The sequence below is a fragment of the Vanrija albida genome, assembly GCF_041260175.1.
Source record: "Vanrija albida strain AlHP1 chromosome Unknown contig_6, whole genome shotgun sequence".
NCBI lineage: Eukaryota > Fungi > Basidiomycota > Tremellomycetes > Trichosporonales > Trichosporonaceae > Vanrija > Vanrija albida.
In genome coordinates, this window is record NW_027191425.1 from 48,100 (window position 1) to 72,913 (window position 24,814).

General features: G+C 66.5%; 8 protein-coding genes and 2 non-coding genes across 10 annotated transcripts; 5 read left to right on the forward strand and 5 right to left on the reverse strand.

Moving 5' to 3' along the window:
* Positions 1–19: 19 nt before the first annotated feature.
* Q8F55_007371 lies at positions 20–122 on the reverse strand. Its single transcript has one exon. It is a non-coding gene; the product is annotated as a tRNA-Ala (tRNA).
* A 20-nt stretch (positions 123–142) lies between these two features.
* On the reverse strand, positions 143–228 carry Q8F55_007372. The gene has a single exon. It is a non-coding gene; the product is annotated as a tRNA-Arg (tRNA).
* A 2,040-nt stretch (positions 229–2,268) lies between these two features.
* Positions 2,269–4,539, forward strand: Q8F55_007373 (uncharacterized protein; the record flags this gene model as incomplete). Its single annotated transcript, XM_069355806.1, has 1 exon — positions 2,269–4,539. One exon carries the CDS (start codon positions 2,269–2,271, stop codon positions 4,537–4,539), a length of 2,271 nt encoding a protein of 756 aa, XP_069205647.1.
* Positions 4,540–4,927: 388 nt separating this feature from the next.
* Q8F55_007374 (uncharacterized protein) lies at positions 4,928–7,392 on the reverse strand (the record flags this gene model as incomplete). The annotated part of the gene is made up of 7 exons (XM_069355807.1): positions 4,928–5,364; positions 5,404–5,578; positions 5,614–5,798; positions 5,836–6,435; positions 6,482–6,756; positions 6,795–7,081; positions 7,123–7,392. 7 exons carry the CDS (start codon positions 7,390–7,392, stop codon positions 4,928–4,930), a joined length of 2,229 nt encoding a protein of 742 aa, XP_069205648.1.
* A 2,848-nt stretch (positions 7,393–10,240) lies between these two features.
* On the forward strand, positions 10,241–11,906 carry Q8F55_007375 (uncharacterized protein; the record flags this gene model as incomplete). Its single annotated transcript, XM_069355808.1, has 3 exons — positions 10,241–10,521; positions 10,560–11,545; positions 11,590–11,906. 3 exons carry the CDS (start codon positions 10,241–10,243, stop codon positions 11,904–11,906), a joined length of 1,584 nt encoding a protein of 527 aa, XP_069205649.1.
* Positions 11,907–12,215: 309 nt separating this feature from the next.
* On the reverse strand, positions 12,216–13,837 carry Q8F55_007376 (uncharacterized protein; the record flags this gene model as incomplete). The annotated part of the gene is made up of 5 exons (XM_069355809.1): positions 12,216–12,911; positions 12,947–13,053; positions 13,089–13,271; positions 13,575–13,747; positions 13,794–13,837. The coding sequence occupies 5 exons, from the start codon at positions 13,835–13,837 to the stop codon at positions 12,216–12,218; spliced, it is 1,203 nt and encodes a 400-aa protein (XP_069205650.1).
* A 2,260-nt stretch (positions 13,838–16,097) lies between these two features.
* MET15 (Homocysteine/cysteine synthase) lies at positions 16,098–17,600 on the forward strand (the record flags this gene model as incomplete). The annotated part of the gene is made up of 4 exons (XM_069355810.1): positions 16,098–16,141; positions 16,190–16,244; positions 16,364–16,447; positions 16,485–17,600. 4 exons carry the CDS (start codon positions 16,098–16,100, stop codon positions 17,598–17,600), a joined length of 1,299 nt encoding a protein of 432 aa, XP_069205651.1.
* A 1,068-nt stretch (positions 17,601–18,668) lies between these two features.
* On the forward strand, positions 18,669–20,895 carry Q8F55_007378 (uncharacterized protein; the record flags this gene model as incomplete). The annotated part of the gene is made up of 2 exons (XM_069355811.1): positions 18,669–18,915; positions 19,166–20,895. 2 exons carry the CDS (start codon positions 18,669–18,671, stop codon positions 20,893–20,895), a joined length of 1,977 nt encoding a protein of 658 aa, XP_069205652.1.
* A 257-nt stretch (positions 20,896–21,152) lies between these two features.
* On the forward strand, positions 21,153–22,119 carry Q8F55_007379 (uncharacterized protein; the record flags this gene model as incomplete). Its single annotated transcript, XM_069355812.1, has 4 exons — positions 21,153–21,392; positions 21,475–21,539; positions 21,577–21,923; positions 21,980–22,119. The coding sequence occupies 4 exons, from the start codon at positions 21,153–21,155 to the stop codon at positions 22,117–22,119; spliced, it is 792 nt and encodes a 263-aa protein (XP_069205653.1).
* Positions 22,120–23,677: 1,558 nt separating this feature from the next.
* Q8F55_007380 (uncharacterized protein) lies at positions 23,678–24,794 on the reverse strand (the record flags this gene model as incomplete). Its single annotated transcript, XM_069355813.1, has 3 exons — positions 23,678–24,196; positions 24,229–24,467; positions 24,500–24,794. The coding sequence occupies 3 exons, from the start codon at positions 24,792–24,794 to the stop codon at positions 23,678–23,680; spliced, it is 1,053 nt and encodes a 350-aa protein (XP_069205654.1).
* Between the last annotated feature and the right edge of the window lie 20 nt (positions 24,795–24,814).

Below are 24,814 nucleotides of genomic sequence, written 5' to 3' on the forward strand. Positions count from 1 at the left end.
CCCCCGCACTAGCAAAAGCTGGACGAGTTAGGAATCGAACCAAAGACCTTGTCAAGTAGGTAGTCCGCATCCGCGGATGCCATCGTGCTAATGACACGCTCTACCAACTGAGCTACACGCCCGGGAGTTGCACGTCTGTGCTAGGCCACGACGGGGATCGAACCCGCAATCTCATGATTACTGCTCTGAGAGTCGTAGTCATACGCCTTGCCATTGGGCCACGCGACCGATGTTGACGGGGTCGGGGTGAAGGTTTTGAGCGAGGTGGTGCGAGCAGCGGTGCGAGCGCGAGGGGCGACAACTTACCCTGGCTGCTGGTATCGATCCAGATCTACCACTATCGCATTGACTGTTGTGAGAGCTGCTCGGGATCCACAGCCGGACGCGGCTTGCGCTGCTACGAGTCGGTGTGGGTGGGCGAGTGGTCTCAACGGTTTCACGACAGCCACCGATCCGGGCCATGCCACCCGACACATGCCACCCGGGACCCAGCACACTGATGCTCAGCCCTGTCGTTTGCACACCGACCTACTACCGCCTTGGGCCATCGCTTGCGCGGGATGGCAAGCACGCGACATTCTTCATCCGCTGGAAACGGCTGTCGGCAGGGCCATGCCCACTCCGTCAACGACGCCACGCAGACCAGTGCCAGGTCCATCACCCTCCACGCGAGCCAGCCCACCGCGGCGTCCACTCTCCTGACATCAGCACGTATGTACACGGCCGCCGTATGCAGAACGTCACCGCACCAAGGCCCTCACACACCCAGCACTTGGCTCCGCCGGCCCTCCCGCTGCTATTTTCGAGGCGCAGGCAGCGCTGGCCTGGTCCTGGCTCGCTGTGGGAGAGCCGCTGGGTGCTCCCGCGCACACTCAAGCGAGTCTGTGTGTCAGACACCGCGTGGCGTCCCTCGACGTCGCGGGCCGAACTGTGGCGTCCCGAAGCCCGAGGATGCGCGGTGTTGGTTGCGCCGCGTTCACCGGAGCCTGTGGCCGTGGTCGTGAGACTGACGTCGGCAACCGGCTCTCTAGCAGCTAGCAGTGCGACGATGCAGTCGTGCAAACCCATGCATAGCTCTCCGCCTTCTGCTCCCAAACGCTTGGCTTCAAAGCCGAGACAGACACCCAGCGGTGGTGGTGAAAACCGACCACCTCGCCAACGCGGCACGCCGCTCGGGGGAACCACAACACTGGAAAGTTGATGCATCGGGTTCCTGAAGCCCACGTAGATCTCTACGATCTCTACCACGACCTCCTGCATCCACACCGACGTGATTCGCCTTGTTGGTAGAGCCGAGAGCACACGACCAACACTGGAACCGACACGATCAGGGCCAGAGCCATCGGCCCAGGAGGGCATCCGAGACATTCCGCCCGCCGACAATTTTGCCTCCTCCCGGCGGCGTCTCCCGTACTCCTGGCCTCCTGCCTCCACTCCACCTTGCTCCCGCCTGCATCCTCCTACGCCAGCTGCACATACTGCGCACGCCTCCGTGCTGCATCCTGGGTTATGAACGCCACCGTGCACCGGGCCCGCCGGGAGGCTGCTCGAGTGCAGCAGGCTTGATCGCCGTCCTGTGGCCAAGACTTTGTCAACACCCAGTTCTCCACTGAGTCGCCCTCGCCAGCCGACGCACCCATCCCCGGACTAAGAGCTCACCTGCCAGGGCGGCAACCCCGGGCCACCGCCTCCAGAAAACCTGTTATCATGACGGCATACGTGACGATCAGTACCTGGGACAGCTAATCACACCTGCGCGGGAACACATGCCCCCCCTCCGTGCCGTGCGGGCTCGCCGGCCCACACGTCTGGAGCATGTGCCCCGGCCCGGCAGCTGCTTGTGCCAGGGGGGCATACCCGGGCTGGGGACTGCGCGCAATAATGTGCCGAGTGGTTTATCGTTGTCGCCCGCGATCGCAACGCCGAGCAGCACAAGCAGCACGCTGCGCACCGGGATCGTCGGGGGCAGTCATTGCCTGACGGTATGGCGACCTGAGACTGATGATCGCCCCTGTACCGACGCCGGGGAACCGTCGTTCTTCGCTTTGCGTGTCAAGGTGGCCGAGGTGGCAGCAAGTATAAGACTGACCATGGGCCTTGGACAAGTGCCATCCCCATCCTCACCGGCTCCTCCTCCCGGCTCTTCTCCCATCCTCCCCCAGGCCCTTCTTTGCCGCTTCCACTCGCCGTACGGCCTTCTTCCTACCCAACTACCTGCCCCTCGACGGCAGCCCACTCTCCTTGGTCCCGACATCCTTCTCCTTCAAAATGAAGCTCTCAGCCCTCATCGTGGCTGCCTTTGCCCTCCCGGCGGCTCTGGCCAACAACATCGCCGAGCGCAGCGAGCCCGAGGCCCATGTCATCGCGGCGCGCCAGCTCGAGGCCCGCACCTTCATCTCTAGCGGCCGATGCGACATGTACCAGGCCGCCAAGTGTTTCGTCGCCGGCAAGAACATGGACGGCAACTGTAACTGTGTTTCGCCTCCCTTCTTCCAGCTCCCCACCCCTCCCGTCGGCGCCTACACGTCGTACCGCGACCCCGTCGTCCTCTCCAAGTGCTGGAGTAACGGCCAGGCCTGTGGTCCCTACGGTAACTGTCTCGGCACTCCGGTCACTCGCCCCCCCAGCACCGGCACTTGCAACAACTGGATCCAGGTCTCGATCTGTGAGATGGTCGGCAAGAAGACGGACGGAAACTGCCAGTGTGTGAGCGGCGCCCCTACCACCCCAGGCAATGCTGGCTGCGGTGACCCGGCCATCGTCGGCAACTGTTACAAGCAGAAGCTGGGATGCTCGTCCAAGTGTGTGTGCACGCCCATCAAGCCCACGACCACGAGCAAGGCCCCCGCCGTCACCACCACTGTCGCCCCCGGCGCATGCCAGAACTGGGTTGCCATCGCCACCTGTGAGCTCCGCGGCCAGAGGACCGACGGCAACTGCAACTGCATCGGTGGCACGCCCGTCACTCCTGGTAACAACGGCTGCGGCGACCCCGCCAAGGTCGGCAACTGCTACAAGCAGGGCTGGGGCTGCAACGCCAAGTGCGTCTGCACCCCCATCTCGTCGTCCCAGCCCCCCGTTGTGACCAGCACGGTCAAGCCCACCACGGTTCAGCCCACCACCCCTGCCCCCACCACTGCCGCGCCCACGACCTCGTCCCCCGCTGGTGCTTGCAAGGACTGGATCGCTATCGCCACCTGCGAGCTCCTTGGCAAGAAGACCGACGCCAACTGCAAGTGCATCACCGGAACCCCCGTCACCCCTGGTAACGATGGTTGCGGCGACCCTGCCATCGTCGGCACCTGCTACAAGAAGGGCTGGGGCTGCAACAGGAAGTGTGTCTGCACTGGCCCCTCCTCCTCGGTCGCTCCCACCACCACCCCTGCGCCTACGACGACGACCAAGACCACGCCTGCGCCCACCACCGCCGCGCCCACGACCTCGGCCCCCGCCAGCGTCTGCAAGGACTGGGTCGCGATCGCGACTTGCGAGCTCTTCGGCAAGAAGACTGACGCCAACTGCAAGTGCATCATTGGCACCCCCGTGACCCCCGGTAACGGTGGCTGCGGTGACCCCGCTATCGTCGGTACTTGCTACAAGAAGGGCTGGGGCTGCAACAAGAAGTGCGTGTGCACCGGTCCCTCCTCCTCGGTCGCCCCTACCACCCCCGCGCCCACGTCGAGCACCAAGTCGGCTACCCCCACCTCCTCGGTCGCCCCTACCACCCCCGCGCCCACGTCCTCCACCAAGACTGCTACCCCCACCTCCTCGACCCCCACCACCCCCACTGGCGTCCCTGGCATCTGCTTCGACTGGTACAAGATCGCTGTCTGCTCGCTCAAGGGCCAGAAGACGGACGGCAACTGCAACTGTATCGGCGGTACCCCCACCACCCCCGGCAACTCTGGCTGCGGCGACCCCAAGATTGTCGGCGACTGCTGGAGGAAGGGCTGGGGCTGCAACTCCAAGTGCATCTGCACTGGCCCCACCACCACCGTCGTCCCCTCGACCACTGTGACTGCCACTCCCACCGCCACCCCTACCCAGGTCGGCCAGTGCAAGGACGCCGTCCTCATCAAGTGGTGCGCCATCACCGGCCGCGGTGTCAACCCCGACTGCACCTGCATGGCCAAGTGCGGCTGCCTCGACCAGTGGGCGTGCCACGCCAAGGGCGGCAAGCTCGACGCTACCTGCAAGTGCGTCGTCCCCTCGTCCGCCGTCAAGCGCCGCGACGCCGAGTTTGTCAAGAACCTCTGCCCCAACACCATGAAGGCGTGCCGCATCGACTCTGAGGAGCTCGGCTTCAACGGCCGCTTCGAGTGCGTCGACATCACGTCCAACATCGAGTCGTGCGGCGGCTGTGTCGGCGAGGGCGCGGGCCAGGACTGCACGGCGATTGAGGGCGCGTCCGACGTGTCCTGTGTCCAGTCCAAGTGTGTCGTCTCGTCGTGCCAGCGTGGCTGGGAGCTGTCGGCCGACGGCCGCTGCACGCCATCCACCAACGCGTCCAAGTTCCAGCAGAAGGTCTGGGGCATCTAAGCGGCACCCCCTGCGTGGCGTGCAGCCGGCTGCAGGCCATGGACAATAGTTCTTACATTTAACGCCTCTATAATCGACATCGTAGCATCATCAGGCGCATCAGGCGCCCTCGCTCGCTCCTATTCAATGGAGCTCGAACCTGTCCAGGATCGCTCCAGGGAGCTTGAGCTTGGCGCCGTCTTCATTACCTCACGAACAATCATCCTCATAGACATGTACCAATGCATCATGGTTTGCATTACGGCGCGTCCCACTCACCTTGCGTGCGCTGGACCACGGGTATGAGTCGCGCCTTTGGAGTGAGCAGTCCTAGCTCCGGTGTCGGCATCTCGGGACCCAACTGCCCGGCGCGGTCCACACCTTGTTCATCTGATACAAACACTCTCCGCTACAAGTTACACTCTGTTGAAAAGTCTACATTGGCGCCCATAAAGTTGAGCAGGGTCGACCAGTCGTCGTTCATCGTCGCCGTCGGGTGGATGAGGTTGGGGTCGGTGCCGGTGAGCATGTAGAGCTCGCTCAGCGGGTCGGTGGTGTTAAAGTCGAGTCCTGGAACCTGCTGCGGGGGGTCCTGCAGGCCCGGGATGACGGTGCTGAGGGTGCTCTGCATGGCCTGCACGCGCGTGTCGGTGCAGCCGTCCACGGCGGCAGTGTACAGCTGGCTCACGAGGTCGCTCGTGCGGTAGCGCAGGCTGGTGGCCTCGTACGTGTCGCCCTGGCCCGAGGCCCACGTGTCGAAGATCTCGGTGATGGTCTGCAGCGTGTGCAGCGACGCGGCGTCCCTCGAGTCGACATAGTTGTAGAAGTGCATCTGGGCGCTGTAGCCTGGGTGGTGTGAGCGACACGCGCGGGTACGGCACCTACTCATCGAGTACATGACGACAAACCACGAGTCGAGCAGGTTGGACCCGTGCTTTGCGATCCACGCAATTGTCCGATGCGACCGCTCAATGAGCTGGCTCCAGCGTTCGGGCGTCACCTGGAACTCGATGTGCTTGGGGAGCGAGTGCCGGTACTTGAACGGGCGGTAGAAGACGTACTGGGGGTCAGACAGCACCAACGCCCATGACGCACCTCGATGGCCTCGGAAGCAAGCGCGACGACTGCCGCGCCGTATCTCTTCTCATCTGTGTCGGGGCGGAGCACGATGCGCTCGGGTAGATTGGCGTGGAAGTGGTCAATGTCGCGGCACATGTCGACCAGCGTGTCGTCCGTCGCCATGGCCAATGGCGCATGCGACACGTCGTAGACGGTACGCACTGGGGTGTCAGCTGCGGTGCCGCCAGCACCACTCACAAACTCTCCGCAAGATCGTCGTAAGCTGCGACATGTAGAAGACCGTCTTCTGGTTGCAACACGGCCCCGACTCCTCCTCGTCGCTCCGCAGCGGGATGAACGCCTCGGCGTCGACGGCAGTAGCGTCGACCATGAGCGGCTGGCCATATGACAGCGCGTACCAAGCGTCCGTCATCATGCACAGCGCCCACAGCCGGCTGCGCACTCTGCGCTGCGAGGCCGACACGCCAAAGTCTGTAATCTTGCGGTGGTACCCGAGGTCCTGGGCCATGCGGATCGCGACGCCGGTCCGGAGCCACGCAATACTCCCACCCGCGCTCGCGGTGATGCCGTGCAGCTCCGAGCTCATGGACATGACGAGCAGCGCCGTCAGATTGGCCTGGTTGGACGTCCAGATGCTGCCGCCGGGCACGGCCTCGAGGAGGTGGTACAGCCGCGAGCGGACCGACGCGCTGATCGGCTGCGGGACCGTTCTTGACAGCGACGCGATCGCGCACATGGCCAGGATTTGGAACGCGGTCAGCGTGCGCAGGTTGGTCGCTTCAAAGTACATGATCGCGGGGAATATCGGCGAGATGTTCTTGGCGTAGTGATCCAGCACTGGCGGCGTCAGCACATGGCCACCCAGGATCCACAGCCTACGCACACTTCTCGATAATGGGGAGGGTCAGCCGGTGCGACGGCAGGCGCCACACGGGACTGCTGCCGTTCAACGACCAGATCACGGTCGACTCCTCGAGGATGGTCTCGCGCCGCCGCAGGCCGTACCGCATGTCGTGGCTGAACAGCGCCGAGCTGTGCTTGCCGTCGCGCGAGATGGGCGTGAGCAACGCCGACATGGACGTTGCGCCGAGCAGCCGTGGGTCTGGCCGGCCAAAGTGGCTGCCGTATACCCTGCCCTCGAGGACCTGCCGGATACCCCTGGGCATCGTCAGCGGCGCAGCGCGGAGCGCACTCACGACGTGGCCGACAGGCTCGACTCTGGCGCCGTCGCCGTCTGCTCCCCCGAGACCTTTGCGATCGGCGCGAAGACGGTCGACGGCGGGGGCGTCGACGAGCTCCGCCGGCTGCGGATATGCGTGTGGTAGCGCGAGTGGACGACAAACTCGCGGCTCGTCCCGTCCGGGACGTAGGCTGGCCCCTCTTCCTCGTCGTGCGGCGACGCGTCGATCGAGCCGTACGGGTCGCCAGCGGGAGATCGGCGGCGGGGCGACGCGCTGCCTCGGCGCGGCGAGCGGGGGATCGGCTGAGCCGTCAGCAGAGGGCCACGAGCAGGCAAGCACTCACGAGCTTCTCCCGGTCGGCGCCGCCGTTGACATCGCACGGCAGCCCGTACGACGCGCACCGCTTGCACGGGTGCCCGACGGCCGCGCTGTCAAAGTCGCAGCGGATCTTGCGCTGCTTGCAGTGCGTGCACGCCTTGCGCGTCCGCAGCCGCTTGAGCGGCCGCCCGTCGCCCTGCGTCGTCGTGTAGTACTCGGCGTCATGCCGTCCCGAGGTGCCGAGAGGCGAGGTGTCACTCGCGCTGCCGCTGTCCGAGCGGTTCGCCGGCGACATTGCGAAGAGCTCCGGGGATTGTTAAAGTGCGGCCGGTGGCGACGACGCGGATATACGCTGCTCTGGCGTATGCTGCATCGACTGCGAGACGATATATGTCGGGTCTGTTGCAGCTCGTGGAGCAGGCCACAAGCAAAAGGCCAAGTCCGAGGCGCTCGCGGCATCGCGGCATCGCGGAACCCGGCTACTTTTTACCCCCGCGTCCCTATCGCGATCGCGCTCTTGCTCTCGTCTGACAATGCGAGGGCCGACGTGAACGTGGGCAGAGCATGCAGAGCCGAGAACACTAGCGAGGGCGGATTACAAAGCACGCAGGAGGTGTGCATGTGACTGGCGGGAGGCTGATCCCTCGCCATGCCGACGCGTTGTGAGACCCAAGGCTGAGCTCACGGCGCCGAATCTCGTGCTCAACTCTCGCCCACAACTCTCGCCCGTGGGCTGGACAGCGTCGTTGGGACTGTCGCGTCAAGAAGCTACGGCCGGAGCCACTTGTCGCGACTGGAGAGGCCTGTCTCGGCGGACTGGCGCCCTCCGCTCTCCACTCGCCCATGCCCAACGGCCGGATCCTGGATGACTGTGTCTCACTGCTCACTGACTATGCCGCGGCGTGGTCAACAGGGTGGAGGAGATGGACGAGGCTGCCGAGCCAAGCGGCTTGCCGAACAACTGCCCCGCCAGGGGCAGTCTCCATTCCCGGCGGCAGCGACCAACGAAGCGACAGCACAACCTGCATTCTCACTTCTGACACGTATTCTTCTTCACTCTGTGTGATGGTTCCTTGTTCGATGACTCTTCTCCGACGCCATGCTTCATTCTGTGATGTGCTCCGAGGCAGCACCTGCTGCTGTCAGCGCCGGCACCCCACTACCAACCCACCTCCCCTGCCCTCGCTACGCCGCCGACCGGCTGAGACGCCTCTGGCGCATGCGCGAGTCGAGGCGGCAGACCTGGTCGGCAAACTTGTCATAGTCGTCGGTCCAGTCCCAGTCGACGTTGACAAGCGCGTCCTTGACGTCGGCGTTGAGGCCGCGGTAGAACCACTTGTTCTTCTTGCCCGGCTCCTTGGCGTCGTTCCACTCGACCTCCTTGGCGTAGCTCTCAAAGCGGGTGCGGTAGTGGATGGCCGTGCTGTTCTGCTTGAGCTTCTTGAGCTGCTGGAAGGCCGTCGCGCACGGGTCCGGGTCGCCATACTTTGCGCGCAGGTCGTCGACAAACTGGTCGTACGAGTCGCTGTGGTCCTCGCGGTGCATGGCCCACTCGAGCGCCCCGCCCCGCAGGTGCGATGTCGCGAAGATGACCTTTGCGCGGTCGGACGGGAACGTCTCGGGCTGGTGCTTGAAGGTGCGCTCCAGCTCGGCGAGGAAGGGGCCGACCTTCTTCTTCTGGCCGCCGAAGGTCTTGGGGACCGAGTCAAAGTCGCTGTCGCTGTCTGACATGTTGCTGGGGCTGTGGATGTGCTGGGGCTGTGGATGCGCTGGATGCTGTAGAGTTGAGTTACGAGTAGCGCTCAGCAGCTCGTGTGCGGCGGACAATGACGGCGTGGGCTGCATCTCGCCATTGGGTAGTGGGTCGGGGAGGGAGGTCGTAGTGGAGGTGGCGGACAAGGTCTCGTGATCTCGTGACGTCGTCGTCCAAGACATAAACGACCCTCCCATCACATGACGAAGGGCGCGGTGGGCGAGGCCTTTGATTGATCAGTGAGGCAATGGGCGTGCGTGAGAGGGTCAACTGCATGGTCGAGTGGGATCGATATCGATTGATCCAAGATGGCGGTTCTGCAAGATGATACGGTCGTGGCGAGCTGGATGTCGAGCCGATACGAAACCGAGGCTCCGTGGGGTAGCGACGGAGCCAACCCGCTACTGCCCCGCGACTGCTCATCAATCACTCTACGTCGCCATTCGAAATGCCTTGCGCGCCGGCACACGCACGCCGCTGCGACGTGGTGCAAGCCGCATACCGTATGCCTGCTCGCCGCAAGCGGAGCAGCCTCCGCCCCAACCGCCGATAGCCGCTCGCACCTCCACAGCTTCTCGGTGGCGCCCGAGCCCCGCCTCGCCACGCCGCTCGGCGAGCCGCGGCCAATGGGAAGGCCGGCGTTGGCGAGCAACGCCCCCACGAGCGCGTTAGTCGCCGGCGTGCCAGCCAGCCGATGGTAGCGACAGCGGGGCCCTCGTTAGTGTGGCCTGTGTTCTTCAGCCGAAACTTGGGCCGTTGGACCGACGCGTCGTGGCCCACTCCTGCCGCCGCGCGCAGTCTCTCTGGGATCTTGCCCGCCTCTGCCGTCCTCTCGTCCTCCGTGTTTTCGTATCGTCGCTTGTGGAGCCTGTGTCGTCCAGTGGTACGCTTTCGCCGCAGCCCGCAGGGAACAAGTCACCGACCCCGGAACCCGATACGTCCGACGCCAGCCGCCTCAGCTGATGCGGCAGTGGCCCCCAGCAGCGCCGCGGGGAGCAGCTAAACGAGCACGGGGGAGTGGGGAGCGGCATGGCTGGCGGCACGCAGCACCAACTGGCCACTCACGAGCGTGCCGAGCGGTTATTTTAAGACTCTTGCGCTCAGGTTAACCTCGCCCACATGGCCATGTGTATTGGAATTACGGTGCGCAGCAGCGTGTGGCCTTGCCCGTGGCGCCTGGTGTGGCCGTCTCGCGGCTCGAGCAGCTGCTCGGCGCGAGCCCCGGAGTGCCCCACCGATTGGCGGCGGCTCGTCTCGGCGCCGAGGCGATGTCGAATGTGGGGAGAAAACTCGAATGACTCGGAGGCGAGGGATGAGTCAGTACGTGTCGAGGTATAAAGCGCGTGCGAAGCGGGGCCGCCTCCCCCTCACCCAGCCCCACCCCCCCGCCATGGCCACCAAGCACGTACAGATGAGCGACCCGGTTGAGAAGGAGGAGGCGACCCACTACGACTACGCCTCAGAGCACGGCGACCACTCGACGCTCGCGCCGACGGGCACGCGCGGCACCGACCCCGAGAAGGGCTCGGTGCACTCGCACGGCGCCGAGGGCGCGGCGTACAAGGCCGGGCTGGCGAGCGCCGAGCGCAAGCTGCTGCTCAAGCTCGACGTCGGCATCCTGCCGTTCGCCGTGCTCCTCTACCTCTCGGCTTACCTCGACCGCGGCAACCTGTGAGCCCCCCCCCCGCGGGCCGTCCGCTAACCCCCAGCGCCAACGCCCGCCTCGCTGGCCTCGAAAAAGGCGTGCTCGAGAACAAGGACACAAACTACTCGATCGCGCTGTGCTGCTTCTTCATCACGTACATCCTCCTCTCAATCCCCGGCACCCTGCTGGCCAAGCAGATCAACCCGTCCTGGTCGATTTCCGCCGGCGCCATGGTCTGGTCGATCGCGGCCACCTGCCAGGCGGCGGTACAGAACCGCGCCGGCCTGTTCGTGTGCCGCCTCTTCATCGGTATCGGCGAGGCCATGTTCGGCCAGGCGATGGCGCTCCACCTCTCGTACTGGTACACCAAGGAGGACCTGGCCAAGCGCATCGGCCTGTTCATCTCTGCCGGCTCGCTGTCTGGCGCGTTTGGCGGCCTCATCTCGTACGGCGTCACGTCGATCAAGCATGCCAGCCTGGAGAACTGGCGCATCCTCTTCCTCATCGAGGGCTGCCCCAGCGTCCTCCTCGCCATCTGCGTGTTTCTGTTTATGCCGAGCAGGCCAGAGATCTCGCGCTACCTCTCCGAGGACGAGCGCACCCTCTGCCTCACGAGGCTGAACCGCGAAAACCTCCAGGAGGGGACTATCGGCATCGACTGGCGCGGCGTCCGCCGCTGCCTCACAGACTGGAAGACGTTCGTCGTCAGCATCATGTACTCGTGCATGAACCTCACGCTGGGCTCGGTCGGCGGCTTCCTCCCGACCATCGTCAAGAACATTGGCGACTTTTCAAACGCCCGCGCACAGCTCATGACCGTCCCGCCGTACGCCGTCGCGCTCGTCTTCATGCTCCTCCTCACCAGCTACTCGGACAAGGTCCAGTCGCGCGGCATCCCCGTCATGGTGCCGTTCATGCTCGGTATCGTGGGCTGGGCTGTCCTCCTCGCTGTGCCCGCCGCGCATGCCACACACGCCCAGTTCTCCGGCCGCTACTTTGCCTGCATCTGCATCGTCACGGCCGGGTACACCAACATCCCTCTGATCATGGGTAAGTGGCGCCGGCAACGCCCGATCTCCTGCTCACACCCGCAGCCTGGCAGTCGAGCAACACGGGCAACCAGTCGCAGCGCGCGACTTCGCTCGGCATGCTCAACTCGCTCGGCCAGTGCCTCTCGCTCGCGGCGGCGTTCCTCTTCCCGTCAAAGGAGGGCCCGCAGTTCCGCAAGGGCTGCATCGTCAACCTCTCGTTCCAGAGCATGGGCCTGGTCATCGCGCTCGGCATGACCCTCTTCTACCGCTGGGAGAACAGGCGCCGCGACCGCGTCGAGGGCGGCCGCCCGCCCAAGGGCACGCCGCTCAACGTGATCGAGGAGCACGACCTGGCCGTGGGCTTCCGCTACGTGCCGTGAGGAGCTTGGGGCGTCAGCACCGTGTATAGTCAGGAAAATCAGTCGCAAATGTATCTTGTTTTGAGCACTGTTGGGATATACAGCCCGACCATCTCGACGACGACTACTAGTACCTTTTGTGGAGTCGTATAAATCCCTACAAGCGCGTCGGTGCAGAGATCGCATTGACAACTCCGGAGCCGACGAGACAGCCAAAACACAGCGCTGAGCCGGCAGCCGCAGCCAGTAGCAAAACGTTGAGCTGCTGCTCGCGTCGCTGCCCCCACTGAGACTCGAACTCAGGTCTAGGGATTTCACGTCTATCGACGCTCATAATGAATATGAGACCCTCGCGTTAACCACCTGCGCCATGGGGGCTTTCGACGACTTTTGCAAATCGCGCTTGGTTTTGACCTTGCGCAGGTAAGGGTGGTGCCACGTGGCCGCGCCACGTGGTGACCGCTCGACACTTTGGCGGAGCTGGCTCGTGGCTCCTGTGCCGACTGCACTCCCTGTGTTCTCTGTCAATGGTGGTGGTGTCGCGGCGTCGAGGGGAGGCGTAGTACGGTCGGAAAGGTGGGGGGAGTCAACTACCTGGCCGATGGCTGCGTCGGTGGGCCCTTCGACGCCCCTTGTCCTCAGTGCCGTGTCGAGTGGAAGTGCTATTGCGATCCGTTCAGACGAGAGGGACACCGAGCCCGAGAACTGGCGGAGGACAGCGTCGCGGGGCACGTCGAGCGCCCGGGCCGCCGCCGCGATGCTGGGGAACGGCGCGGGGTCTGGGTCGGGGATGAGGCCGCGTGCGTGCAGGCACGACCCGAGGACGGCCGCAAGGTCGCGCCACGAGACGTGTGATGTCGTCGCGAAGACGTACCCGCCAGGTGTGTCGCCCGCCGTGCTGGACGGTGGTGTGGGGTAAGGGGAGGAGTTCGAACTCGGTGACGAAGAGTGCGGTGGCGACATGGAGAGGAGGAGAACAGCGAGGAGGTACTCTGCCAACGTGTCGACGTGCACCGTCGCCCATGCCTGGGATCAGCCCCGCCCACCTAATCCGGACCCACCTCGTCGCCGGGGAGGACGTACATCGCGCGCCCGTGCCGCAGCGCGGCGCGCACCAGGCGCGAGATGCAGCTCGAGGCCTGGTTGCCGACCCCGCGCCCTAGCCCATCTGGGCGTCAGATGCGCCACTGCGGGCATACTCACGGACGAGCGGGGCCACGACGATCCACGGCGTGATGTCGGACATCCGCGCGCTCTCGAGCACGTTGGACTCGGTGTTGCGGAAGAGGCAGTGCGGCGCGGCGCGCTGCAGGGCCTCGACGTCGGCTGCGTCGCTCGTCGTCGCGTGCGGCCAGCCCGTTCCGCTCGAGAAGGACTCGCCGCGGCCTAGCTGGTGGGCGTTAGTGGGGCGGGAGGGGCGGGGGGAAGGGGGCGTGGGAGACAGGAGCGGGATCCGGGAGAGCGAGATAGAGTGAATGGGAGAGAGAGGAAAAGAGAAAGGGAGGCGCGTGGTGTGGGTTGCGACTTGGTACGGCGTGGAATCGCCACTCACGCAGATGTAATGCTTCGCCGCCCCCGCCTCAACCCGCGCGAGCGCAGCAATCAGCGTGCGGTGGTCGGCCCACTCCCCGCGCGCGAGGTGGACAATGCTCGTGACTGTGGTCAGGCCGGCCCCTCACGCGCACTCACTCCCCCGGTCGACAATCACGCCCGCCAGCGCAACGCCGGCATCCAGGCTCCCAATGACGGGCACCCCGCCCGCGGTGATGACCTGAGGCGCGAGCGCCGCGTCGCGCAGGAGGCAGAAGACGACCGACTTGCAGCGCGTGCGGCGCCGCTGCGCCGCCAGCGCGGCGAGGAAGCTCCCGCCACTGTCGTTAGCCACACCCTCTGCCCGCCGCCACGTACATGTACCCCGATACGCCTGTGACGAGGATGTTGACTGCGGGCATGGCTGTGTGTGGGCTGGGGGCTCGCCACCAAGCAGGTCTATCTATGCATGCGTGCATACCCTCGCCTGTCACTCATCGGCGACTACGCGCCGGTCGACCGGTCCCATGACGCCTTGGCGCTGTACGCACCCCCCCGCACTCGCTCCGCACGTCGATTGGCGAGCGCAGGCACACGCAGCGGGGACCCGGGCCAGCCTCGACTACGGCGCGAGTGATAGCAAAATCAGCAGCGTACATGGCAAAATCAGCACCAGCTGTTATCGAATCGGTACGAGCATTTGGCTTATCGTGCCGACGGGTATCGCTCGGCCGTGGCTGGCCGCGGAGAGGACGCGCGAGCGGGGTCGGGCGAGGTCATGTGCTGTGTGCCAAGGTGGTCGATAGTGGGTGCAGGGGGGTGATCGACACGTCAGTCGTCTGCGTCTCTACGTGTCGGCCAGAGTCCGACAACGGGCTGTATGCGTCGTGCTTTGCGCAGAGTCTGATTCGTTCGGAGGAGGTGACAGCCATCGGACAGCGCAGCAGCTCACAGCACACCCGACCTGGGCCTCGGTTAGCTGACCGAGGTCCTAACAGGCTGGACAACTACATAAAGGCCGCCTGTAAAGGCCGATTCCGGCGCACTTCGGCGCCGGTGTGCTCGGTGGGCGAGGCAGGCATGGCGGGCGAGGCAGGCGTAGCGGAAGTGGCGGGCGCGTTGGGCGTGGCAGGCGACGTGGATGGGCATGCAGGCCTGGCCGGCCTCGCAGCTGGGGCGTGGCAGTGCCGCCATGAGGCAGTGACGAGGAGATCCAGCAGATCGAACAGCCCAACGCCCGTTGCCGACGTCGCGGGCAGCGCAGCTGCGTGCCTAGTAAGATCTGACGCGATGCTCCTCGGCATGCCATGATAGTGGACGTGTGGACGCGTGGACGGCGCGCAGGCTGCACGCCAGGGCGCGGTCGTCGTCGACTGGCTTCGGGACGCGCCCTCGCTACATCCATGTATGCAGCGGCGCGCGCCGCTTACCTCCTCACCGTCAGCTCAACACGCATGTCGCCATCGCGACAAGCGTGCCATGGGCTGCTGGCTGCTCGAGCCGCCCGCCCGCTGCCGACAGCACGACATCAGAGGCCGAAGCGGCAGCACGGCCACCAGCCGCCTGTTGCCAACCCGCCCGGGTCATACCTGTGCCGACGACGCTCGAGGCCGGCTCCGGCGTCTCGGGCACGACGCCGCAGCCGGTGATCTGGCACCGCCGCAGATCGAGCGGCGCAGCCTCGCCGCTGGCCGCTGTACGGAACGCCGAGGCTCCCTCCCCACCGGTCGCCGGCCCGCGCCCCGCCCGCTCGGGATTGGCTGGATGTACGGCGCGGCTCGGCGGGGAGGCGCCGGGCAGTGCGCCAGCGCTCTCGCCTCACCCTCAGACGAGCGCCCACGGACCCGGTCACGACATGGCGCGCGAGCGACGATCTGCGAGCGGGCGACGGGGTCGAGGCTGAGCGGGCGCCGTCGCCCGTCTTGCTGGAACGAGAACTGCCTCTACCTCGCCTTGGACGGATGTAGGCCGCTCTCGCTCGCTGCATTCCGAAGCCGTCCGCACCCTCCGGATCGCCCTGGATCGCGGGGTGGGGGTGGGCCAGTTTCGGGATGCCTGACCCGAGATGGCCGCCGCAGACCTTGGAAGCAGCGGCCGTAGTCGCCTGCATGCACGGCGGTGAGCGGTATCCCCGCGTAGCTGTCCTCGCGGAGCATCACGTCGTCGCGTCGAGGTCATTGCTCGTTGCGTGATGCACGCGTCGACGGCGGCGAGAGGGAGCTGAGGTCTGCGGCTATGGCTTGGCGAGTGTGCCGAGTGGATATTGCGCAATCGCTGCTGGCATGCCGAATCTGTCCTGGATCTGTCGTCGTCCGTCCTGCAGCAGTGTGCCTGCTCTGCTCGCGCTGCTCTGCTCTGCGGCCGCCAGTCATGTAGCTTGTTGATGGGCCGCCCGCCCCGTTGCCGACGAGCCCTGGCAGTCCTGGCCGGCTTGGGCCCTCTGGCGAAACAGCCGCGAGCCGAACGGTCGAGGTCGAAGTGATCACGCCATCCTCGACCGTAGCCTGGTGTAGCCTCCTCCTCGCTCGTTGCGTGCTGAGTGCGTCGATTGTCATGGCCTTGGCGGAACAGCTCGTCTTCGCGCCGCCTGCCGCCGCTCCAGCCCGGCTATATCAGTACGAGCCATGCATCTGCCCTTGTCCCTTCTCCCCATCTCCCCAACCACCGCCGCCCAACACAAAAATGTCCCAGAGCACCAACTTCGAGACCCTCCAGCTCCACGCTGGGTGAGTGGACCGTGGTGCTGTAGCCAGAGCCAGACTGACTCCCCGCAGCCAGGATGTCGACCCGACCACCAAGTCGCGCGCCGTCCCCATCTACGCCACCTCGGTGAGTGTGGGCGAGGTGCTGCCGGCGGCGTCGGCGTCGGGCTCGGAGGTGACGCCCGACGCCCGTTTCCTGGGCAGCATCGCCAGGCGGTGTATCCACATCCCCCGCTAACCCCCCAGTCGTACGTGTTCGACGACTCGGCCCACGGCGCCCGCCTCTTCGCCCTCAAGGAGTTTGGCAACATCTACTCGCGCATCATGAACGTGGGTGTCGAGTGACGCCGCGGTGCTGACGTTCTAGCCCACCGTCGACGTCTTTGAGAAGCGCATTGCCGCCCTCGAGGGTGGTGTCGCCGCCCTCGCCACGTCGTCGGGCCAGGCCGCCCAGTTCATCGCGCTCACCGCTCTCGCCCACGCCGGCGACAACATTGTCGCGACCACCAACCTCTACGGCGGCACCTACAACCAGCTCAAGGTGCTCCTCCCCCGCCTGGGCATCACCACCAAGTTTGTCAAGGGCGACGACCCGGCCGAGCTGGCCGCGGCCATCGACGACAAGACCAAGGCCGTCTACATCGAGTCGATTGGCAACCCCCGCTTCAACGTGCCCGACCTCGAGGCCATTGCCAAGGTCGCCCACGACAAGGGCGTGCCCCTCGTCGTCGACAACACGTTTGGCGCCGGCGGCTACTTTGTCCGCCCCATCGAGCACGGCGCCGACATTGTCGTCCACTCGGCCACAAAGTGGATCGGCGGCCACGGCACCACCATTGGCGGTGTCATTGTCGACTCGGGCAAGTTTGACTGGGGAGCCAACGGCGCCCGCTTCCCCCAGTTCATCGAGCCCTCCGAGGGCTACCACGGCCTCAAGTTCTGGGAGACGTTTGGCGCCATCTCGTTCATCATCCGCGCCCGTGTCGAGATCCTCCGCGACCTCGGCGCCGCCCTCAACCCCTTCGCCGCGCAGCAGCTCATTCTCGGCACTGAGACGCTCTCGCTCCGCGCCGAGCGCCACGCGCAGAACACGCAGAAGCTCGCCGAGTGGCTCGAGGCCAACCCCAACGTCGCGTGGGTCTCGTACCCCGGTCTGCCCTCGCACCCCTCGCACGAGGTCGCCAAGAAGTACCTCAAGCGCGGCTTTGGCGGTGTGCTCTCGTTTGGCGTCAAGGGCGACTCCGAGTCGGGCTCCAAGGTTGTCGACAGCTTCAAGCTCATCTCCAACCTCGCCAACGTCGGCGACTCCAAGTCGCTCGCCATCCACCCCTGGACCACGACGCACGAGCAGCTCTCGGACGACGAGAAGGCCGCGTCGGGCGTCACTGCCGACCTGATCCGTGTCTCGGTCGGCACCGAGCACATTGACGACATCCTTGCCGACTTTACCCAGGCCTTTGAGGCCGCCGGTCTCAAGGCGTAAGTAATTAGAGGTTTAGAAGGAGTATTGGCGGGGGGTTGCGGCGGCAAGTCCTCATATCGTTATGTGTTCTACGACTAGGATGTATTGATTGTAACGACGGCGGGGCACGCGAGGGGGTCGGGGGTTGGCGCCGGCAGGGGGGGTCGCCGGGCAGGGGGTGCTCGACGAGCACGCGAGCAGCAACACGAGCAGCGCGGGGCCCTGGGGCTTGATATACACGACGCGACGCACGACGCGACGCACGCCGGTTCCAGCGAAGCCCGCGCATCCAGCACTCACGCTCCTGTGCTATCCCCGGCCCGATCTATCGGCAAGCCGGACGTCCATCTTCGTCGACACCCCCCTGCCCTCTCTCGCGGATTTCGGATTCCGCAATCGACGTGGTTGTCACGGCTCCCGTCCCGCAGCCTGCTGACCCCTCTACGCCGTCTCGTGACCACTACAAGGCTTGGTACTGGGCCGTGCTGCTCGGCGCAAAGACGGACCGAGAGCCGTGTCACCTCACGGCCAGCACCGACCCAGGCAGAGGCATACGCCGGGTCCACGGCGGGGGCTGGCAGGGCTCCGGGGCGGAGTTATACTGGCCGACATTACGGGCCGGGTGCAGGGGTGCAGGGGCTGCTCTGCGTAGGGGGAGGCGAATGCGTCTTTGCGCTGGAAGTAGAGGGCAAGGTAGACTGATCGTGCAACGCCGCCGGCAGTGGACGGCCATGAGCCCTGCCCACCCAGCCGGGGGTCTGCCCCGCCCCGGCCTGCACCCCGCCATTCGGCTTTGCCCGCGCCGCTGTGGGCCGTGGGGCAACGCGTGCCCTGTGACTCGCTCGCTCGTCTGACGCAGCGCGGCGTGTTGTCGAGGGCCAAGGCCGGGGGGGGGAGGGGAGGGGAGGGAGGGGGGAGGGAGCAGAGGCAGCCCGCCCTGGCCAGTAACAAGCCGCACAATTAGCGTCAGCACTCCCGGCATCTCACGGACCGAAGCGGCGGCTGGCTCCTGGAGCTGCGACCCATCGACCCAGGTCATACATAAGCCCGCATGCATCCCGCGCACGCCGCACACCCAAACCCAGCACCATGTCTAACGGAGCTTGTGAAGGCTGTACCTGCGGCCGCGCGAACGGCAGTAGCAACGGCGCCGCCGAGCCAGTGAGCCTGCTCGCGCCGCCGTCGACCGCGTCCGGCGCCAGCGTCCCCCTCCCCCGCTCGTTTACGGCCCCGACCGACGAGCGCACGACGTTCTACCAGCCCACGGCGGCTGAAGGGATCGAGGCGGCCGTGCCCCTCCGCTCTAAGAAGTGGTTCAACGACGAGGAGGATCCTGGTGAGTGGCGTGGGCTTGGGCGTGGGGCGGGGCGGGGCGGGCGAGGCTGTCGGCGGCGGTGCCGGTGCCACCGCTGGTAGGACTGCGGGCGAGGGGAGGAGGCTGGTGACCGGCACTCCTGTCTCCCGCAACTCCCCCAAGTGGATGGTTACAAAGCCGAGGCTACCGGCGGCTCGGGCGGATCAACCATCACCTGACCCCCGCGCCGCGCGCGACAAGCGAGGCACCTCAGCACCAGCTAACACCCCAGGCATGACCGGCATCTACCTCGAGCGGTACCTCAACGACGGTGTGACGCTCGGCGAGCTCGCTCTGCAGAACAAGCCCATCATCGGCATCGCGCAGACCGGCTCCGACCTCGCCCCATGCAACCGCCACCACCTGCAGCTCGCCAAGCGCGTGCGCGACGGCATCCTCGCGGCGGGCGGCACGCCGATGGAGTTCCCCTGCCACCCGATCCAGGAGACGGGCAAGCGCCCGACGGCGATGCTCGACCGCAACCTCAGCTATCTCTCCCTCGTGGAGGTGCTGTACGGCTACCCTCTGGACGGCATCGTCCTCCTCACCGGGTGCGACAAGACCACCCCAGCCCTCCTCATGGCGGCCGCGACCGTCAACATCCCCGCCATCTGCCTCAACGTCGGCCCCATGCTCAACGGGTACAGCGGCGACAACACGCGGCTCATGGGCTCGGGCTCGGTCGCGTGGGACAACCGCGCGCTGTATGCCACTGGCCAGATCGACGCGGCCCAGTTCGTCCAGGGCATGGCGACGAGCGCGCCCAGCATCGGGCACTGCAACACGATGGGCACGGCGTCGACGATGAACGCGCTCGCCGAGGCGCTGGGCATGGCCCTCCCCGGGTCCTCGGCCATCCCGGCCGCGTACCGCGAGCGCGGGGCGTGCGCTTACGCCACGGGCCGCCGCATCGTCGACCTCGTGCGCGAGGACCTCAAGCCGAGCGACATTCTCACCAAGGAGGCGTTTGAGAACGCCATTGCCTGCTGCACCGCCATTGGCGGGAGCACCAACGCGCCCATTCACCTCAACGCTGTTGCCAAGCACATTGGCGTCGCGCTCGACTGCGACGACTGGGACCGCGTAGGCTACGAGCTCCCAGTCCTCGTCAACATCAAGCCCGCGGGACAGTACCTCTGCGAGGAGTACTACCGCGCCGGCGGCCTCCCCGCCGTGCAGGCCGAGCTGCTGCGCAACAACAAGCTGCCCCACCCCTCGGCCGTGACCGTGTCGGGCCGCTCAGTCTCGGACAATGTCAAGGGCGACGTCTCGCGCGACCGCCGCGTCATCCTCGACTTTGACAAGCCGCTCACCCAGAAGGGCGGGTTCATCAACCTCAAGGGCAACCTGTTCGACTCTGCCATCATGAAGACGAGCGTCATCAAGCCCGCGTTCCGCGAGCGCTGGCTCTCCAACCCCGACGACCCGATGGCGTTCGAGGGCCCCGTCGTCATCTTTGACGGGCCAGAGGACTACCACGCGCGCATCGACAAGACGCCGGGCATCACGGAAAAGTCGATCCTCATCATGCGCGGCGCAGGGCCCCAGGGATACCCCGGCGCCGCAGAGGTCGTCAACATGCTCCCGCCGGCCGAGCTCATCCAGCAGGGCATCGAGCTGCCGTGCATCGGCGACGGGCGGCAGAGCGGCACGTGCGGCACGCCTGCCATCCTGAACGCGAGCCCCGAGGCCGCGGATGGCGGCCTGCTCGGCTACCTCAAGGACGGGGACGTGGTCCGCGTCGACTTGCTCAAGCGCTCGGCGAATGCCGAGCTCACGCCCGAGGAGATCAAGGAGCGCCGGGCGGCCATGCCGTCCTACAAGGGCCCCAAGAGCCAGACGCCGTGGCAGAAGATGTTCCGCGAGAGCGTGGCGCAACTCGCCGACGGCATGGTCATCAAGGAGGCTGTTGAATTCCAGCGCATCGCGCAGACCATGCCCATTCCCAGGCAGAACCACTAGGCGGGGGAGGGGGCGGGGGGAGCGGCAGTGGAGCGTGGAGCCGGGAGCGTGTCAAGAAGCATGACTGTACAACGATGTAACTGTGCCACTTTGAGGCCGAGGCCGGCTGAGCCGAGATACGAAGGGTGCGGGCAGCTCGCAACTCGGTCACGCCTCGGTGACCTCGTCGGCGCGGGTATCTCTTACGCCGGGGTGGGGCAGCAGCAGTCATATAGCCGCGATCAACAGCGCGACAGCGCGCTCAACTGTCCCCCACCATGCCGGCCACCCCGCCCCCGCCCATCCCCGACGCCGTCGCAGTGCTGACCTACCCCGCGCCGCATGTGCTGCACATCGCCATGAACCGCCCCGCGCGGCTCAACGCCATCACGAGCGCCATGAGCCACGCGCTCGCCGGCGTCTTTGACTGGTTCGAGGCGGACCCGGACCTGCGCGTCGCCATCCTCGGCTCGACCAGCGCGCGCGCGTGGTGCGTCGGCGCCGACCTGGGCGAGTGGGTACGTGCCGGAGCCCCACCCATCCCATCACCCTCCCCCACCCCATCATGCAGCCCACGCCGCTCACGCCGCTCACGCCCAGTCCCCCGACAAACCCTTCGCCATGCCGCGCGACGGCGTGGCGGGGCCGAGCAAGCGCATCACAAAGTATGTCGCCCCACCGCACCCCTGACGCCGACCCCAGGAAACCAGTCATCGCCGCGATCCGGGGCTTCGCAGTCGGCGCGGGCGCCGAGCTCGCGCTCGGCGCCGACCTCCTCATCGCCGGCGAGTCCGCGACGCTAAGCTTCCCCGAAGCGCGGCGCGGCACGACCGTCATGGCCGGCGGCGTGCACCGCCTCGTCCGCACGGTCGGGCACTACAAGGCCGCCGAGCTGGTCCTGACGGGCCGCGACATCCCCGCCGCCGAGGCGCTCGCGCTCGGGCTGCTCAACGCCGTCGTGCCCGACGCCGAGGTGGACGCGCGGGCCCTGGAGATGGCACAGCTGATCGCGGCGACCAGCCCCGACTCGGTCCAGTGCGGCTTGTATGGTGCGTCGTCGAGGGGGGAGGGGAGCTGACTCCAGGCATCCGCCTGACCAACGAAGTGGCCAGCGTGACGCAGGCGGGGGCGCTGTTCGCAGACTCCAAGGCCATGCACGCTGTCAACGGCGGCGAGAACATCAAGGAGGGCATCGCCGCGTTCCAGGAGAAGCGCGCGCCCGTGTGGCGCCCGTCCAAGTTGTAGCAGTCAACCTTGTAGTCGACCTTGTTGTATCGCTGCACCGTGGTGCTGCTTGCGTGGACGTGCCGTAACAACCCCTGTACCTCGTCCTCGGACTGGCGCACGAAACACCCCAGCCCAGCGCCGTTTGAGTGGCCAAACCTTGTTTCGCCTCGCGACGAGCGAGACTGCGACGGGCCGGCCAGAGCCCTGTCCTGTCCCCAGCCCGTCGCCAGCCCGTCGCCAGCCCTCCCGGAGACCCTCCCGGAGACGTTTGGGTTGCGGGCGGATCAGCGTTTCGGCATGCTCGCACCCTCCCAGCTCCCAGGCCACATGGCATCATGCCGTTGTTTGCAGGCACCGACACCTCATGTCGGACGGTTGCCCCATGTCTGACGGGCCGCTCGCCGACTTCCAGCCTTTGTCGACGTTGGCCTGTCCTGGTTCCTGTGGACCTGGTAACATGGTCGTCTTGCTCGCTGTCGGGACGGTGGGGGCGACGGTGGGGACGGCGACGCCCAGGATGGGGCTGCTAACAAATGTCGAGCAAGACACTCCACAAGCAAGACCACCTAACACCCTCTCACTCACACCCACCCACATGATGCTCGACAACCCCAGCCCCGGGTGGCTCTGCCCACGCCCCGACCCGTTCTCCGGGGCGAGCGAACTCCTCGACAACTTCCTGACCCAAGTCGAGCTCAACATCGAGCTCCACCCAGCCCAGTTCCAGGACGAGCGCACAAAGGTGCTCTTCGCCGCGGCCCACCTCCGGGGCCAGGCGCTCAAGTGGTTCTCGGGCCGGCGGCGGACAAACAAGGCCATGTGCGACGACTTTGCCGTCTTCTCCGCCGAGCTGCGCGGCCTCTTTGCCAAGGCCGAACCCATCGACGTCGCGTCCACGCGCCTCATGAACATGACGCAGCGCGCCACCGCGCACCAGTACTTTGTCGACTTCAGCATCGAGGCCGACCGGCTGGGGTGGAACGACCAGACAAAGATCATGAGCTTCCACCACGGGCTCAAGGCGCCGCTCAAGGAGGCGATACAGGGCCTCGTGTGGCCCTCGACCTTTGACGAGTTTGGCCGCCAGGTCGTCCAGGTCGACGAGGGCAGCCTCTCGCGCGCGGCACAGGCGGGCCAGGCCAACGTGCCGCCGCCGTCGCTGCGGTGGATGATGCGCGCGTCGAGGTGTAAGCAGCTAAGGCTGAATCCGACCGCTGACACCACAGTACCGCCCACCTGGGCGTGGAGCGAGCAGGCGACCCAGCTCGACCTGACGCAGCAGGCCAAAGCCCTGTCCCTCGTGTCCGAGCCCCTGCCGAACGCGAAGCAACCCCCCGCCGCGACGAGGCCAAGGCCCGCGCCGAGCACGCCGGCACGCACCCACTCGGACGACACGCCGACGGCCTACACGACGGCCCCGGAGGCCATGTTCGTCGCCTACGGCCGCAGGTCGGAGGACGTGGTGCGGCCCTACCGCAAGCCGCTGCCGCAGGCGTACGCGCGCAAGTCGTTTGAGGAGTCGCGCATCTAGCGGCGCGGCCGAGCCCATATCGTTGTTTATACATGCACGTGTACCCTAGCTAGCTCCCGCCGTCCCCTCGGTGCAGATGAGCACCACGACGTCGTCCGGCCCCAGCGCCGCCTTGCGCGCGGCGGCCAGCGACGCGGCGCCACACGGGCCGGCGGGCACGCCGAGCGCCGCGAGCGCGGCGACCTCGCGCGCGGCGTCGTCGTCGCTCACCACGAGCGCGTCGCGCGGGCTGATGACGCGCCGCAGGTCGGGCCACGCCTGCGGGTTCACCGTGCCGCAGTTGAGCCCGGGCATGATGGTGAAGCTCGTCTCGACTGGCGTCGGGCTCTCCCTCCCCGAGGCGAGCGAGGCCGAGAGGCACGGCGCGGCCTCGGGCTCGGCCGTGAGGATGCGCGGGCTGGCCTTGCTCTGCGCGGCACGGCCAGCGCCCCCGTGGTACCACTGCACGACGGCGTGTGCCAGCGACCCCACGCCGACGGGCACGACGACTGCCGTGGCCTGCGTGCCCGGGGGCAGCTGCGCGTCGACCTCAGACGTGATGGTCATGTATCCTTGCGTGATGAGCTGGCGTCAGCGGCGCTCGGCCCGTGGCTTACCTCCGGGATCGCCTCGTACCCCTCCCACGACATGTCCTGGATCAGGAGGCCGCCGGCAGCCGCCGCCGCGTCGGCCGCGGCGCGCACAGCGCCGTCGTAGTCGTCGTCCACCTGCGTAACGGTGCACCCTTCCGACTCGATAGCCGCGATGGACCACGGCTCGACCGTGCGCGGGACGTACACCCGCGCCGGGAGGCCGAGGAGGCGCGCCGTGTGTGCCGTCGCCCGCCCGTGGTTGCCTGGGGTCAGCATAGTCGTCGTCGCCACGCACCGTCGGTCGCGGCGTAGATGGTCAGGCCGGGCTCGCGCGCCGCTGCCCCCCGCAGCGCAGCGACGTCCCACGCCTCGACGCCCCACCGGGAGGCGAGGGTGCTCGCCAGCGCATAGCTCGCGCCCAGGATCTTGAACGCAGGCAGGCCGTACCGCGCCGACTCGTCCTTGACGTACACGGCGCGCACGCCCAGCTCCTTTGCGAGCGTGGGGAGCGCGTGCAGCCGGGTCGGGCCGTGCGTTGGAAAAAGCGCGGCGTGCACGCGCTGCACGTTGCTGCTGCTGCTGCTGCTCATTGTCGACTCGGTGTTGGTGA